General features: G+C 41.4%; 1 protein-coding gene across 2 annotated transcripts; it reads right to left on the bottom strand.

Annotated features, from left to right (window-relative positions):
• Nucleotides 1–1,014: 1,014 nt before the first annotated feature.
• On the bottom strand, nucleotides 1,015–17,479 carry salr (spalt-related). Of its 2 annotated transcripts, XM_068294489.1 has the most exons (7): nucleotides 16,488–17,479; nucleotides 5,351–8,075; nucleotides 4,711–4,898; nucleotides 2,556–2,802; nucleotides 2,264–2,496; nucleotides 1,995–2,198; nucleotides 1,015–1,873 (listed from the first exon to the last, which is right to left on the bottom strand). In XM_068294489.1, the coding sequence occupies exons 2-7, from the start codon at nucleotides 7,992–7,994 to the stop codon at nucleotides 1,496–1,498; spliced, it is 3,894 nt and encodes a 1,297-aa protein (XP_068150590.1). In that variant the 5' UTR covers nucleotides 7,995–8,075; nucleotides 16,488–17,479; the 3' UTR covers nucleotides 1,015–1,495. The 2 variants fall into 2 exon arrangements, with proteins under 2 accessions (XP_068150590.1, XP_068150591.1); XM_068294490.1 differs by lacking the exon at nucleotides 16,488–17,479 and having other exon boundaries at nucleotides 5,351–8,154.
• Nucleotides 17,480–18,450: the final 971 nt, after the last annotated feature.

The raw sequence follows: 18,450 nt of genomic DNA, 5'->3' as shown, positions 1-18,450 counted from the left end.
CGATGCAGGAGGCCACAAGATTCTTTGTGATAAAGGGTGATGGAGAGAGAGAGAGAGAGAGAGAGAGAAGGGATGTGCTTTAAAAGGCTGAGATGTTAATGGTTCCTATGCTGATAATTATGGTGCTGCGGCAAGTCTGACACTTTTATATGAATTATGTGCGGCCATGAAATGAGCTAAATTTCTTGGGAAAAGTGCAACATTGTGGAAAATGGAAAAATTACAAACAATGACAAAACGCAAATATGATGTATATAAGAACGGACTAAAAATAGTTTGGACACAATTAAAATATACCTCTTCTATTAACAAAAAACTATTCAAAATCAGTGGAATTTTTGTTTCTTAAAACTGCGCACTGCATAGATTAAGATATATCCACACACATTCAAACATATATTCTATCAATACATATGTATATATGTATATGTATGTATGTACATCTAAGGACCCCAAATAAAACTCTGCTTTCGCTGTAGATAAATCCAAAAATAAATAGAAATATATAATGAAATCCACAACTAATTCGGATTGTCTGACACTTGGCTAAGTCCGAAATATCTTGTCATATTTTGCAAAAGAACGATAGAAGGAAACTACTTACAAGACGCCGACGACATCAAGTTGTTGCGGTCTAGAAATTATTATTTGTTACATCGTCTCTAGGTATATATGTATGAACATATAGTATAAAAGTCTGCCAACAAAAAAATGACAAGAGCATAATTAAACCAAAAATATTTTACCACTGCGCTTACAAAAGCTGAAATATTTTATTTTAATTTTTGTTTTTTTGATATTTATAATATAGTATCTTTTTGGTTGGGGGATACTAAAGCAGAGGCAACATCTGTTTGCTCTGTGGTAAAGAGGGCGGATCATGATATATGGGATACGCGTGGCGTGAACACTTACCCAAATGCCAATTTGCCTGAATTTATTGAACTCCATTCGGTTGGGATTTTTTGTCTCTGTGGAATGTCCCTTGCTTCCCGGAAAAGAAATGTCAAAGAGTTTTTTGGTTTGCAATTTTTATGCCGCGTTTATTATTTTTGATCATTCCATTCTTGATTCATTTTTTGTGTTCGGTTTTTTTTTTTTGTTTTTTGTTTTTTCTTTATATATGCAACTACCACAGTTTTATGTTACGTGTATGTTTTATTTTTTTATCGATATTTCTATAGATAGCCATAAAATTAATCAAGGGGAACCTTGATCTGCAGTTCTCAATCGTTGAGTTCTTCGTTCCCCGCACTATCCCTCCGTTTTCGCGACGTATTTTTACAACTTATCCACTAAACTTAATGCATTTAAATGCCTTGAAGATCGTACTCTCTCTTTTTCTTTCTATATTTAAATATAGACACAAAGGATATATTCGTATATTCTATGTATATATAGATGTGTGTGTGTGTGTGTTTGCTAGATCAAGCTTAGGGTTATGCTCACGATATGTACTCCACAAAAACCATGTGTCTCAACCACATTGTGATTGCTACTTCTCACCAACTACTTCGTCATGCGACTCTGATTCTTCAACATCTTCTGGCCGATTGGTCAGATTTTCATCATCCACATTGCTGCTGTCCCGTTCTGTATTATCATTTTGATTGTTCTCCGATTTGATGCGACTAAGTGGATGCCAAATAGAACCAACTCCAATATCATCCTCCCTTGCAGGAGGACTTTGCATGGGTTCGGGTGTAGGGGACTTGCTGCTGCTGCGTCGCTCCAGATTATAGGGTTGCTGGCCACCAGCTGCTCCCAGGAAGCCAGGAAAAGCTAGCAGACCAGGTGGATAGGGGTATTTGGAACCATTTGAGAAATGAGGTGGCGGTATATTGGCAAAGGCTCCTGGGCTTAGTTCACCAGGCTGCAACAAGAAGATACGAAGGAACACTTTCAAGATTAGCGAAAATGAAAGCTAAGATCAAATTCTTTTCCTAAGATATCACTGATATCCATCGTGAACCAGAATGTTGAAGGGTTCTTACCTTTGGAGGCAATCCATTGAAAAAAGGAGGCAGGTAGGGGAAAAAAATCTCAGGTCGTCGCTGCATAAACTCTTGTTCAACTGCCTGTCCAGCACTACCGGGTCCACAAGGTCCGCCAGGACCTCCACGCATAGGCAACTCCAGGGACATGCGTCTACCGCGCCTCGACGTGGGATTCGTCCACATATGGGTGCCCATATGTACCTGAAATAGAAGCGGAATTTTTGTGCTGCCCTCACGATAGAGTTAAAGCAATGTGTTTCGCCCACCTTGAGATTGCCCTTGGTGGTGAAGGCTTTTTGGCAGACATTGCATTGAAAGGGTTTATCGCCCGTGTGAGTCCTCATGTGAATCTGGAGAGCTGAACTAGAACTAAAGTTACGCCGACAAACATGACAAAAGTGCTTATTATTCACAGGAGGATCAAGGCTAGAAGTGGGTGGACCAGCAGACATGAGGGCCTGCTGAAAATCTAAGGGACTTGCTGGAAAGCGATGGGCATCTGTAAAAACAGAGATTGAAGGAGTTTCTTAAAGGGCAAAGGCAAATGGAATAACGTACGCAATTGCATTTTCATTAAGGATTGTTCGGCATCAGCTGCCTCCTGATTATAGCTAGATCCTGAACCAGATCCAGCTCCTCCTCCATCACAACCACCTTCATCGCTTTGGATTGGATCCTGTTCGAGCTCCTCCTTAACTGGGGTGGGTGTTGGAGTATCCTCCCGCGATTTAATCGATTCTGACAATTTGTCGTTGCTTGGAGTTGTAAGCGGCTTTTTGGCAAACAGATTTGGATTGAGAGTAAGCTGAAAGTGTAGTTAAAAATAATACATATAACGAAATGATTTGTCTCTCCCCCATCCATCCCTCAGGGGCGCTAATTTCTTTTGCATTTCCAATTTAATGTGCCGTTCATGTCACACTTGTCAGACTCGTGCGCGCCTCTTAATAATCTTATTTTTAACAGAAGCAAACCAAAAACATAATTTACAATTTAAAATTTACAATGTGGTGTGTTCTAGTAACATGCCCAACGCGTGTAATAATGCCAACTAATTATCTTTAGAACAGACAAAGCCGCCCGGTCTCTCACAGAGAAAATCATCATCAACATCATCTCATCTCATATTTTTATGGCAAAACAATTGTTTCTGGGGGTCGTGTGCTTGTCCCTTTGGGATGTGCAGACGCGACAAACAAAAGATTAAATAATTTTGCATAAAGCGTAGCATAATTTATTTGCATTGAATGCATGGCACACACCGCCACCGATCCGGCACCAGGCGACATCACCAGGCATCCTCTTGGTAATCTACTCGAATCCGAATTCACTCGCCCTGGACTACAGTCGTCTCCACAGCAGGCTCGATCCGATCCGACCATCTCGTAAATTTCGCATCATCATAATGCATTCTCGTAATTACTTAAAATTTTTGAATCATTTAGAAATTTCCTCCGCTCCGTTCGTCTGATGTAGATCATCAACAATGTGTTAAGCGACCGAAAACGGCTGCATAGATAGTCAAGACCAGAAAGGGATACTGAGACACAAAGATAGCAAACGAGGAGGGGCTTGGGGGGATGGTCCTCATGATTACTGGCTAAAAATGTTATGACATATTACGTTGCAAACAAAGATAAATGCAGGAGCGGATCAGGATTAAACTCAAAATAGTGAAACAAGAATAGGTAGAATTTGCCAGCTAATATTTCAACTATCGTTTCTATTATACAGGGGAAATGAAATCTTCCTGTATTATTAACACTGGCTTACGAATAGCCAGATATGTACTAAATAATAGAAAATTTGAATAAACTGAAGAAAAGTCTTTAGGAAGCCCTAATACACTCCTGTGCGTTTCGAATTTAAAATTTGTGGATTTTGGAAATACTCCAAGAATGTAAAATATAATGAACGATGTCATTAGTCATAGAACACAATGCCACATAGTGCGTCAGCCAGAACATGGTGAGATGAGGCAACAGTTGGAATTACCCAGTGGTTCTTCCGCAGCAAAAATAAAAATATATTTATTAATGCGCTGCATTTTGTACTTAAAGTAAAAACGCACTTTAATGAATAATTGGCATAGCTAGCTATCTGACAACACTAAAAGAAGTAGGGTATAATCTGAGACCGAAGTGAACACAGAACACTTAAAGCTGAGGCTTTGGCGGGGGTCACCGAGCGGAACGTCTCAGCAATTAAGGCAAAACTATGCTCACAACTTGCCCACAATTTCTTCATAATAATGGCAAAGAATCGTCGTCGTCGTCGTCGTCGTCTTGGTTGTGAGATGAGCGAACAATTAATAATGTGCTCATAATTTGTATGGAGAGGGGTATCGTCTCTATGCTGGCCATAAACGTGAATTGTTGCCCAGTTTCCCTCACCTTATATGGCGAACCATTGAGCGAGCCAAACAACTAACCGGCCCGACCCGTGGAACATTTTAATTAATGAGGCTGAATCCGAGTAACTCTTAAAGGAATGACGATGAGTCGATTTCAATGTCAGCTGGCATTAGCTCTCACCATTGCAAAATTGAATCATATGAAAGTGGATTGAAGTAATACGCAATGAGGTAACTAGTTGGTTGGACTTTATATAAGACTTTAATATAATTGGGAAACTAATGAATTCCAGCGAAAAACAAGAATAATCGGTGGACTTTGTGTGTAATATTGATAGTTAAGGCATGAGAGATACTCACCTTGGCCCCCTGATAGGGTGATCCAGATGATTCGTTACAGACCGAACGATTTGTTGCCGCTCCGTTTCCTGCTCCCATTCCTGGTGAAATTTCTTTGGCATGTTCCGTCTGCAGATGATTCTCCAATGCTGCCAAATTGGGCAACATTTTGAAGCATAAATTGCACACATTTGGAGGCGGATGCAGACCTACCCAAACACACAATGAAACGGCAATAGGTCAGAGATCAAGATCATTCATACTACATATACTCGTATATACATAGATGAATGTATTTAATTTGCGCCACGTGCTGTACGATATTTTTCAATATGGTAATAAATTTCCATATGCTTTCAATGTTGTGACATAATGAAATGAAAAATAAAGAGAGCGAACGTCAAAGGCGTCTTTTGTCGCCGAAATGTAGCTAAATTTATAAATAAGATGCGGAATTTAAAGGCGAACTGCGATCTGCGAACAGGGAACTGGGAGGAGAATGGGAATGGGATGGATCGAGAATGCTTTGTCTTGGTCCAATTGAATTATGTAGCTAGCAGATTTATAGCTATACCCAGAGACTTGAGTGGGTCAAAGGTGACAGACAAAGGGGCTTTGTCATCTGTCACCAGTTGGAGAGAAGAGATGTGGAGTAACTTACCCATAAATCCAAGAGGGCCGAATGGCAGCAACGGGAATTTGGCATGCATTTCCTCGCGAGCAGCGGCCATGAGCAGAAGATTTGGTGGCATGGGCACGCCAAGCATAGCTGCACCACCACCTCCTCCTGGTACAGCACCAGTTGCGGTTCCTCCACTTCCGTTAGCCACACCAAATAGGCGCGGTGAAGATAGATCCATGGCGGGCATTTCATTAGTGACCAGATCGGGATTAGATCGCTCATCGCTAGGCTCACCCCGTCTCTCTTTTTCTTTATCAAGCGGCAAAGGTGTGGCAGTGGCAACGCTTGAATTATCTCGCGAATCGTCCGTACTGTCCATGGTCATAAATTCATCGAAATCTCCTCCTTGCGATGATTCTGACCGCTGACCCGAATGATCCGAAATGGTGGTTGAGAAATCCAAAGTATCTGAAGTTCCCATTGACTTTTGGGAATTTTGATCTTCCATTGCCAAAGCTGACATATCGTTTTGTCCAGGAACAAGTCCTGCTCCTCCTGCTACCCCACCATCATCTAAAGTATGTATTCTTATGTGTTGTTGCAATATGATGCCATTTGAAAACTTTTGATGGCATACGGGGCACTTGAATTGACTTCTCATTGGTGGTTTGATCTTGTGAATGCTCATATGAGCCTTTAGATTACCCTTGGTGGCAAAAGCTCGTCCGCAGATTTTGCAACGGAAGGGTCTTTCGCCTGTGTGGGTGCGGATATGCATTTGCAGGGAACTACGGCAGGACATGACCTTTTGGCAAAAAATGCACTGATTGGGATCGGTTAATTTGTTCTCAATGTTGTCCACCAACTGTTGCAGTTTGGAGGTCTCTGAGGTCTTATCAATCTCAATTAGATCCTCCCAGGACTTGTCAATAATGCGTTCCATTTGGGCTAGAGAGTACTCAGCAGGCGCCTCACGACTAGATCGTCGCACTATCTTTGCAGCGGCGGCCATATGAAGATCCAAATCCCCAACTTGAAGATGAGGGTGTAGGTCGCCACCTCCGGGCGGAGTGTTTGGAGTGGAGTGCCGCTTGCGAAGGCTATTGCCATTGCGTCGGCTAAGGGATGGTGATTTGGGTATCAATTCTGCCTTTTCTGGGGCAATTTCCGCCTTTTCTGTATGACATTTGGGTGACTTCACTACCAGTTCAACGGGGGAAATGGATTTTTCTTTCTCTCGAAATGGTTTACTCAAATCCTCAGCCTGCTGCATTGGCTCCTCAATTCCCCGGATTTCTTCCATTTCTTGCTCTTTCTCTGGCTCGATCTTCTCCCTTTCTTTCTCTTTGTCCTGTTCGTCCTGGTTCTGCATCTGCTCCCTTTCATTTGTTTGCTCTACGGGAGGCGGCATAGGAGGAACAAAGGGCAGACGCATACTTATGTGTTCCACAGATGGAGGAGGCGGTGGAGGCAATCCTTGTGCTTGGCCTCCTGGACCAACACCATTGACCACTACTGGCGGCATAAGCATGGGAGGAAAGATCTGTGTATGCCGCTGATAATGAACCTTTAGATTGCCCTTGGTGGTGAATTTACTGCCACAAACATTGCAATGAAAAGGACGCTCTCCCGTGTGTGATCGCAAGTGGATCTGCAGTGCTGAGTAGCTGCCAAAGATTTTGCCGCAATATTTGCAACGATGCTTGAATATCTCGCCTCGGCTCTGAGCCTCTTTCGAGGCATAATCCGAGTACTCCTCTTGCATTTGGGCAGCATGTAAACTTTGCGAAGCAGAATCCAAAACCTCTTCGGTGCGACGTTGCAACATTTCCAGGCAATTGGGTTCATTCGGTGCCGGGGGAGGATCATGATTAGTTATAATACTCGATGCTAGACTCGAACTAATGTCGCACATTAAAGGGGCAATCACTTGGCTGTTATCATGCTCGCCTGTACCTGTTCCTTTCGCTATTACTTCTCCATCTACATCTGCCTTATCAGTCTTTGAACTCTCCTCGTCATCTTTATCGATTAACCTCTCCTTATTATCTTTCTCGTCTAATGCCAAGCCGTTGACTTTGGGAGTTTCCTCTGGCTGGTGATTCTCCTCCTGTTCGTTATCCTCTTGCTCTTCATTCCGTGTGTCCTCTTCTTCATCTCGCTCATCCTGCTGCCGGGAAAGAATGCCTCCTGCTCGCTTCAATTGACTCTGTAGATGCTGGATGAGCTGCAGCTGCATCAGATGCTGCCTCTGCACATTGAATATAGTAGACTGGACCATGGCCAGATCGTTGGCATGCGTTGTGGCCGCAAATTGGGCCACTGCCACTTTGGTATGTTGTAAAGCTTCCAAGGCCACATGCCCGCTCGAGGCCAAGCGATTGCCCGAAATCACCGACAGATCCAAGGCCTCATTACTGTTGTCCATGGGCTCCTCAGATGCGGAAGCGGATGCATCCGCCATCTCTGGCGAGTCCATTTCCCGCTCATCATCATCTGGGGTTGTTGACTGCTGGACACTTGCATTATTATTACTATCCGCATCCAGCTCCTTGGCCAAAAGGCTATCGCTGTCGGCCCCTCCACCACCACCTGAGGCAGAGACAGAGCCAGAGCCCGTGCCCGAGCCACCTCCACTCTTTGGGCCACGATAATTAATGCGATTGCGAAATATTGAACACATATTATCCTCTGCCGGATCGGTAGCTTAGCCGGATCGGGTGGCCACCGATCTCACAATGGCGGCTGCTTCATGGACAACACCCTGTGAATGAGAACAAGATGAGATGGTAAGATGGAGATGAAGTTAGAGATGGAATCAGACCGAAGTCACCACGTAAGGAGTCAGCAGCCCCTTTTGTGCCAGACTTTATGATAAATTTATTTTTGAATATATGAATAGAGCCAGGCAATGGCGCAATTTTTGAGGCGTTGAATAATTGAGTAACCCCCGCCCAGCCGAGACCTGGCCAAACCAGGTCCAGTGGTTGCATATTATTAGGCGCGTATAACTTAATTTCAGCCTGGACTGGACTCTGGCTTTGGATTGGCCTGCCCGATCCCAAAACAGCGTTCACTTTTTGCATGAGCCATCCGCATGGGCCTGTGTTCTGTGTAATTTATTGATATATTTCATTTGGAATCACTCAGCATAACTTTTGGATTTTGTTTTTGATTTCATGCGATTTATTCGAGCTATAGCTAATTTAACATCTCCCTCCAATCGCCTCACCAACCACCCTCCCCCGCCTTCCCACATCAATCAAAAAATTTGTGAAACTCTGACTGTGGGTCACTTGTGTCGTAAGACACGGAAATGCTCCAACGGGTCTCTGACCAGAAAGCACCTAACATACATATAACAACACTCTGCCGTAATCTCGAGAGTTGAAGAACCTTAATGATGTAAGAACAACAATTTTTTTTCAATGAACGCAATGGAATATTATTCTGGGATAACTTTCCCGCCAGTCTCCAGTCCGTGATAACTCTGAAACCATACTTTTCGGAACGATTGTTTTTATTTTGTTTTACTTGTTATCATTGTAAGAATCCTTCAAGAATTATGAACTTATTGAATTAAAATACAGGCTCAGAAATTTGAAAATTAACAAAAACAGTAAGTACTTCTATAGGTATGAATCAAATTTAGTCAATGACCAAAAGGGAGCAACTATAGAAGCTTAATAGCAATATCAATATCGATTTCAACATCATGACTCATGAGGCAATAGGAAAATGCGTCCGCCGGAGATACATGGCATACACGTGAGCTGCGAGATGATAGAGAGAAGAGGCATTACGGGCGATTGCTTTATGATTATTTCCCGGCAATTAAGTGAATTTATTGGCAAAGGTAAACATACACGCACACGCGTCCCATCCCAGCCCTGGCCTGCTCCCAGATTGTTGCGATTTGGGATGCTGTTTAACTATATCGATTGGCAATCATCGTCGAGGCGCACACTCGTGCCCTCACCCACACATCGTATAGTATTTCTATCAATGCCTCCGATGATGGCCTCATCCGAAATCAATTTGTTAAATGCAAGACTCAGCAGCAGCTACAGTAGCAGGCATCAGTTTTCTGTTGGGGTCGTTTTCCCATGGCTCCTACTGAACTTCTCTGGGTTGCCTACGAAAGCAAAGTGTTAACCGAAAATGAAGTTAGTTCGCCCAGCGTCAGACCCACACAAAGACTCAGCCAGTTGCTAGCCAGCCAGCCAGCCAAGCAGTCAGCCCCACTAACCCTTGAATGCCTTGGCCACAACTTATTCCACTTGAGCTGATTTTCTTGAGCGATTTACGCACAGCCAAAAACATAAAACTTCCGCAATTGCCCCAACAACCTCAGCAAAGATGCTGGCAGACGCTTAAAGAAGTTAAAGAAGTCTGTCTGTCTAAGGTGAGTGAGTGTGGTTAAGAGTGAGAGAGTGTAAATGGAAATTCCTTTTTCTGTCTCTGTCCCTAACTTTGCTACTATACCTAGCTCCATCCCTTTCATTTCCTTTGTCATCGATGCGCAGCAAAAATAACTACATTGAATGAACTAAACTTCAACTAAAGTTTCCTGTCAGCAGGTGGTCCAACAAACGCACCAAAACGAAGGAACTCAAAGTCTTTTGTATCTACTAAGCGTCCATCATTTGACTAAATCGTAAATTATGCTTATACATTTGTTTTATTTGCTTGGGCGCCGCCATCCCCTCAGACCACCGCCACCACCCCTTTCGACCCTCACGAAGTAAATTTCACCTCATTCACTGACTTCTCAAGCGGATATTGATCAAAATTTGCTGCAATTTGCTTGATTGATTGATGGGCGCCAGCTCTTACTGCCTATATGTATATATGTATGTGTATATATAGTACCCTAGCTATATCCGGGAAAATCTTTCTGAATGAAATGAAACTCACGGTCTGCAAACATAAACACTTTGCGTGAATGAAGCAAAACATGGAAGTTTGTTATTCCCCATCGATCGATCAAGCCAATCGGGAATATGAGAATCTATTTGAGCATCTGTATTATGTCAATTGATGTGAAAAGTTACTTACTTGACTTGGATCGTTGTATCTTATCAAAAATATATGTACAAATACATATGTTCATAATGATGCGTGTTTTCTATTAAAGTTTTAAATGTTTTCATAGGCTTGATGCCTTTTTTCGTTCCATGATAAAACGTTTTAATCGAAATTTTGGCATTAGGCAATTTCAGCAGTGAACAGAAACAGTTTCTCCACCATTTTTGATCTATAAATTTGCCAACAATAGATAAGAAACGCTGGGAGAAGCAAGGGGTGCAGATAGAAGAAAATGAAAGAAAGAAACCGAAATGTAGGAATTGTACGAGACAAATTTATGAGCTTCATTTAAAATATGCCAAGTTTTAGTTCACTTCTGTCTGGGGCCAGTAACCATTTTTCGCTTGTTCGATATCAGGGGCGGCCGGTTTAATGGGGAGGGAAGGAGACGTCATCGTGGTTAAAAAGGCGCTTAAAAGTCAAACAGAGCCCACTGCCAGCGACCAATGGCTGAATCGCTGGACGAGTTCCCACTTCCCCGCTATCCAATGTCCACAGTCTGCCACCCGCCAGCAACTTTACAAAATGTCTGCAAATTTATTAAGTTGAAAAAATTTTATGAGTTGAATTGGTATAATTTTCATATAATTTTTGTGAGAAAGAAACGAAATGGAACGAAGCCAGACAGGAAAGAAGGAAGACCATAATGGAGAGGGACGAGGGTCAGTCAACCAGTTGAGCAGAAGCAAAAGCAGACGTAAAGGTTGGAGGCAAGCGCCACACACAAACACAAATGCACACACAATCTCACACCGTTTTCATTAAGTCAGTAAGAGATATACATATAGAGAGAAAGAGACACAGAGAGAGAGAGAGTGAGTGAGAGAGGGATACATTGTACATTTGTGTGTGAGAAATGCAAATGTCTGCGTGTCTCAGCGGCAGGACAGGCAAGCCAAGTGGCTGGAACGTGTCAGTGTAGGCCAAGGAGGGGTCTGAGCAGCGAAAGGGAAGACACACACACACACACACACATTGACAACGGTCTCCTGGTTTTGGCCTGTAGATGAATTTGTATTGTTTTTGCATTTTGCTTTTGGGGCGCTTTCGGTTTTTATGTCTTTTTATACCCTTGCAAAAAGGGTATATTAATTTTGGTCAGAAGTGTGCAACGCATAGAACGAAGCATCTCCGACCATACAAAGTATATATATTCTTGATCAGCACGACGAGACGAGTTCAACTAGCCATGTCCGTCCGTCCGTCCGTCCGTCCGTCCGTCCGTCCGTCCGTCCGTCCGTCTGGATCAACGCAAACTCCTCCTAGACCGTAAGAGCTACAGAGCTGAAATTTTGCACGTAGGCTTGTATATACTGCAGGCGTTGTATATCTCGGATTCAGCCGGATCGGACCACTATATCATATAGCTCCCATACAAACCCCAAAGTCACGAACAGTGACTTTTCTCAATAACTTCGTTATTTTCTATGCTATTATCGTGAAACTTAATATTAGAGAGTTTACTAAGCCTATAAGCGACTATGCCAAATTTGATCAAGATCGGGTGACTATATCATATAGCTCCCATACAAACGGCCAAGTCACAAACAGTGACTTTCTCAATAACTTCGTTATTTTCTGAGCTATTGTCGTGAAACTTAATATTAGAGAGTTTACTACGCCTATAAGCGACTATGCCAATTTTGATCAAGATTGGGTGACTATATAATATAGCTCCCATACAAACGGCCAAGTCACGAACAGTGACTTTCTCAATACCTTCGTTATTTTCTGAGCTATTGTCGTGAAACTTAATATTAGAGAGTTTACTACGCCTATAAGCGACTATGCCAAATTTGATCAAGATCAGGTGACTATATCATATAGCTCCCATAGGAACGAATGGTCGAAAACAGTGACTTTTGTAAATAACTTCGTTACTTTTAACGCGATTGCTTTTAAATTAAACATTTCTTAATTTAATATATTGTATGTTAATGACTGTGCCGAATTTGATAAAGATCGGGTGACTATATCATATAGCTCCCATAGGAACGATCGGTGGAAAACAGTGACTTTGATCAATATCTTCGTTATTTCCTATGATTGTAGGCCTTTCTTTCTCAAGCTTAAGCCTTTTTAGATAAAACGTTCTTTCACATTGATGGCTAAGAGGTAAGGATAGAGTTACCAAAAAAGTTGCAAGGGTATACAAACTTTGACGCGGTCGAAGTTAGCCCCGGCCCTCTGGTTTTTTTTTTTGGTTGAAAGGAATAATAAAGGAGCCCTGGTGAGGGGAGCGCATGCAGGGAGTAGTATAGAAGTGGAAGGGGGAAGGGGAAAGAGTTGTTAAGCTGCCATTGCAAACAATTAAAATCATAAGAGACGCACATAAATTATTCATGGCCTAATCTAAAGTGGACAATCTATGCAAAGTACCCAAGCAAAACACACACACACACACATATATGCTGTAGACACCCCTCTTGCTGGAACTACCCTCTCCATTATCCTCATTCGTGGGGTTTTTGAACACTTGCTGTGTATTTCCCCCTTGTCGGAATCTTCTGCCACCGAACATTTGGGCCATTTTTGATATTTGGCCAATTGTGAGTTCTTAATCACTCATATTATGGCATTTTCCTTTCAACTGGTATTAAGTTAACAATTTTGCAGAGAACTCAACTTCCTAGATCTATATTAGCCAACATTGGTTTAATTAATTCCATCAATTGTCTGGCTAAACAATAAAAATTTAATTCATGCAGCTCATCGAATTAGCTCACGTTTATTAAAACTCAATCGCAGAATAAAAATGAAAAACAACAATCAAAATCAGACTGAAACATTCAGTAAAATGTCGAACTATTTTCGCAAGCCGATAGATAGATAGAATACAGATATTTGCAGATTCGCATGTGTGTGGCGTCGCGGCATATTTCTGATACAAAATATTTTTCAAACGCCCCACATTACAAAATATCGCACGAAAATAATAAAAACTTTTGCACCATTTGGCAAAATATTTCGGACACTGACGGCCCCAACAACAACAAGCGTCAAAGAAGAATCAAGTTCAGCTGATCGAAGTTTCTGTACCCTTATAAATTTACATGTTACCAACCCAAGAAGACAAAAGTGAATCACTTTAGTATTGCATTTAAACTAGATTTGTGTAAAGCTTTTGAATAATTTTGACCCGGAGGACCTGCACAAACTTTCTCATAAAATGCACATATCCCCATTTGGGAAGAGTAATCAAAATAAAATGATGAAAAAGTTTAAGGAGGGGATATTGAAATGAGCGTTCAGACAACATTTCTGTCATAATACAAAATATATATATACATACATACATACATATGTATGTATAAATTTTTGGTGGTGTATTAAAATGAAAATAAATAAATAAATATATTTGTTTGTATATACATACATACATATGTATTTATGTATAATAAAAACGCAACAAGCAAAAATGAAAAATAGACTTTAGCTGCGAACGAAAAGGAAAACGTTTCAAATATTTTATAAATGAAGAGAAAATGAATTTATTGTCAGCACCCGGCAGCAGCAGCAGATTGTATAGAGAAATATATATCACTAGATATTGTCATAAATTCATCAAGACAATAAAGCAATTAGAAATGGAGAGAAACCATGGAAATGGAATAAAAGAGAAAAAGAAAAGAAAATACAGCATTAAACTGTCTCAAGTTGCATTTGGTCTGATTGAAGACTAAGCCAACTTATCATCATCGTCATCATCATGTGCATGTATGTATGTATGTGCGAGTGTGTCTACAAGATACTTTTTGTATCTTTGACACGCTGACTTGACACCTGTCATCTTTTCGTTTAACCTCCCCCACTTACTGTGTCTCCCTTTCTCTGTTTTTCTGTGCTAATTTTATTCTTGACATGCGTCCGATGTTGCTTTTTTTTTTTTTAATTTTGTTTGTTGTAGTCTTGGGTTTTTTGGTTTTTGGGTGTGGGCTGAAGTTACTGGTTGCATAACATGGACACACACATTCATGTACTTTGTCATATCCTCTGGCTCTGAGAGACTTCGGCTGTTGATATGCGTCTCACCTTGGCCATCCCCCAAAGGCTTTTTGTTGTGTTGGAGGCCCAAAGTAGTTGTATTAATGTTAACTTTGACATAAGCTTCGACATGCAACTTTAAGTTGTTGTTGTCGTTGTCGCTCTTGCTGTTGATGTTGTAGCTGTTGCTTTGGTTGCATGTCCTCCTTTCGCATAAAGTGTCAAAGTTAAAATAATCGCCACTCACACAACAAGGTAACAGCAACATTAAAAATTGGGGAAAGAAAACCTGGCATTTTGTGGTGCACTTGTTGGCCTAAAAAATAAGGCTTTGACCACATTATGTGGTCCTTAAAAGTAAGATAAGGGTGAGTTAAATGAATAAACTAAATACATACATAAATATGTGACCTCAAACTAATAATTTTAACTTCACAACTTGAAAATCTGGAATTCTAAAAATCGATTATTAAGTAAGGCAAGAATCTTATCATTAAATATCAAAGAAGTTAAATTCGGCTATGCCGAAGTTTATATACCCTTGCAGTCCTTGACAATAATAATTTCACATGTTCAAAATTTCTTTTCTGCAACTCAATTCATTAATATACAAACAAAACAATTTTACTCTTCATACTATGTACAATTTGTTCTTCTTCTTCCCTCATTCCCTAAGCAAAGCAACGCACGCATACACATACAGTTTATGTAGCGTTGCGTCTGTGTGTGTATGCATGTGCTCTGTTGATTTGATGATGACGTAGTAGGCAGCAAGCAGAGCTGCCGGCAGCGATTGAACCGATTTATATAGACTGTAACTTGTGTTCTATTTATCCGATCAGGGTCAAATTTTGGGATCTGAGATTTTATATCAAATTCTATTATATTGGTAAATTTCATGGGGATACTCCAATTTTTGCAAAAATTTTTGTTCCAGAGCTATATGATATAGTAGTCCGATCCCAAAGATTTTCATACTTTATCTCACCCGGGTAAAAAAAAGCTCCCAAAAAAAATTTCATCCCGATAGCTCTTAAGATGGCTGAGTAAAACGCGTACGCACCGACGGACAGACGGACAGACGGACAGACGGACAGACGGACAGACGGACAGACGGACAGACGGACATGGCTATATCGACTTAGCTTCTCATGCTGATCAAGAATATATATACTTTATGGGGTCGGAAACGTCTCCTTCTGTGCGTTACAAACATCTGACCAATTTTATAATACCCTCTGCAAGGGTATAAAAATGGGTTTGTTAATGAATAGGAAATACATTTACAAAACACAAGCTGAAAGTTTAAGATAATAGTTTAAGTTTGTATGAGACAATTCCCGCTTAGTTAGGCTCTACATGGTCTACATATGTATGTCTCTTGTTACACAATTGAACTCTAATAAGATATTAACACTCAAGCAAAGCAAATCAAAGAATAATTGATATGTTAAGCTTTTTAAAAGTTCTTCAGTATCAAACACACAAATGTATTCTGCATTTTGAAAGAGGATTTTTAATTAGGGTTATATATTTCAACATAGAAACAATTTGGCGGTTGGTTGGTAACTCTTATGGGGCTCATCTACGGTGATTCTTCTATGCAATAGGAGCTTTATTAATTATATATTTATCATATTCTGTTTTGGTTAAACTTTCTGGCTTAAACCTGTTATCGATTTAACTCATTTTGTTCTTTTTGCTACTTTTGATTTAGTTTCTATAAGACTACACCTTATGCAATTCTAATCGAAGATTTATTTTCCCTAAACTATGAAATTTCATTTCGAATAGTATTGATTATTTTGTTATTGCTTTGGGTACGTGTTACGTTGGCACAAAACAAATTATTTATGCCCAAGAAACGTATTTTGAGTATTTTTCAATATGCATTTGGTTGCAAAACATTCTAGCTTACATATTTTTAATTTCAGACTTAAAATTACAATTTTCAGAATCCGATTATATTGTGTGCACTTGACTATTTTCCATATTATCACACCAACGAATTATTATTTAAGTAAATGGGTCTAGATTAAGATAATTTCCTGAATTTATTTAATTTTTTTTTATTTGTCACCGAAGTTAGTTTTGTTTTACTTACCTTCTCCCTTAGTTCCGCTTGAGTTTTGGGTTATCTCAGTTATCCACTTTGATATCTTTTACCAATTTCAAATGAATTGCCGACGGCAGGTTGCCAATCCTTGACAAGGATTTTGAGGAGAGTTCTTTTGTTTTACACTTTTTCGTTTTATGGTTTGAATTTGCGTTTGTGGTTTAGTTTTCTATGTATTTTGTGTGGCATAAAACTTTTCTGTTTCATATTTATTGTTTATTTCTTAAAATGGTCGTCGGCCATTTGCATTTGGATGAATATTTTATGATTAATTAAACACGCGCGACCGCAAAAAAGCACGAGCGTTTCCCTTTGCAGGCCCACACGCCCACGCCCACATATGGTATATGCCCCCCGCCCATCACAACGCACTCACACACACACACACACACATATGTAGAGGCACGCACTTACGCACGCTCACGCAGTTAAAGCAGCGTCGACGCTGCTGCAGCTTTTGTTACCGTTAACTGCTGTCCGCTGGCAATTTGGCAATAATAATATATATTTTTTTTTTGTTATTTAGTTATATGTATTTCTTTTTTTTTTTTTTGTATTTTTGTGTATATTTTTGTTGTTTTGTGAATGGCAAATTAGCTGGCGGCTGTCGGCTATCGGCTGGCTGGCAGGCGTCTGAGGCTGGCCAAAAGCACTGGCACTGGCACTGCCCTGCCTCGATGGCTGGCTGACTGAACAAAATGACTGAGGAGCTTGGGAGCCGCGGCCGGAGCCACGTTGGTGTCGCTGCTGGCGTCGACGCCGAGAATCAGGCAGGCAAGCTGATAGATGCCAAGCAATGGCCAGGATTACACACGAAGCACACAGGAGCAGCCTTAAAAACAGAACCAGAGCCAGGCGACGTCGACGTCAGAATGTCCTTTATGGATTTTATACTGAACACAAGTTGAACTAGAAGCGCGCGGTCGCGGTCTCTCGCTTGCCCCCTTTCGGCGAAGGCAACGGCAACAGCAACGACAACGACAGCGGCAGCGGCGCACTTTGGCGAACTTCTGCACTTGCCGCGGAATACGACGACGACTGGCAGTACGCAGCAGTACAACGACTACAACAGCAACGAATCGGACACGACGGGCTGCAACTTTGTGGCGCGCAGCTCTGTCCGTGTCCTGCGAGCTGGAGCGAAGTGTCTGCTGCCTCTCGTTTGGGGCATTCAGGGTGGCAGTGGCAGTGGCAGTGGCACGGTGGCACTTGTGCAAAAAGCTACCGAGAGCACCACGACGCTGCTCCCCAAGAAGACACATACACAGAGAATGAGATAGAGATAGAGAGAGAGAGAGAGAGAAAGCGAGAAAGAGAAGAGAGAAAAAGCGAGAGGGAAATACAAAGAGTGGCATAACATTTTCGAAATTCAGTTTAACAGCTGGGGAAATAACGTATAAGACTGTTGAGGCCCGAATGTTAGCCACTCCCTCTGCGAGCGTAAACAAAACTCGTTTCACTGTGTGCGAGCGTGCATGTTAGGGTGTGTGTGTTTGTGTGTACTTAAGGGCCAGGGCTCTCGGCCTTCTCACAGGGCTGCTGGCTCTCAATCGGCTGCCGGCTGCTTTCGTGTTAGTGTGCGAGACGGCTGAGCGCAAGGGAAAAAATAAAATGAGCCAACGACAACCAACATCATCATCTTCGGCGTCATCCACAGCAGCAGCAGCAGCAGCGATTTTTATATATGCGCAGCGGATCGACCGGTCGACAAATAAATAAAACGCATAGCAAATTATGACAACTTTAGGCGGAGCATCGAAGGCAACGTCGCTGCTGCTCCTTTGGTACGCCTTTCATACTTTATTTTCTCGTCCTTGTTGGCTGCTGCTGCCGCTGCTGCTTCTGCATCTCAATCATATTTCCCTTCGCCGAGTGTTTATGTGTCTTTGTGTGTGTCTGTGTGTGTGTGTGTGTGCTTGTATGTTTCCTTTATTTATCCATATTTCCTTTA

The sequence above is a fragment of the Drosophila tropicalis genome, unplaced genomic scaffold, assembly GCF_018151085.1.
Source record: "Drosophila tropicalis isolate 14030-0801.00 unplaced genomic scaffold, ASM1815108v1 contig_845, whole genome shotgun sequence".
NCBI classification, from domain to species: Eukaryota; Metazoa; Arthropoda; class Insecta; order Diptera; family Drosophilidae; genus Drosophila; species Drosophila tropicalis.
This window is presented reverse-complemented; position numbering and strand designations above follow the sequence as displayed.

Coding starts and splice junctions, on each gene's coding strand:
- salr (XM_068294489.1), bottom strand. CDS start 7,994: ATGTGTTCAATATTTCGCAATCGCATTAATTATCGTGGCCCAAAGAGT. Junction 2,199..2,263: donor CCACCAAGGGCAATCTCAAG/GTGGGCGAAACA, acceptor CTTCTATTTCAG/GTACATATGGGCACCCATAT. Junction 1,874..1,994: donor TCAATGGATTGCCTCCAAAG/GTAAGAACCCTT, acceptor TTCTTGTTGCAG/CCTGGTGAACTAAGCCCAGG.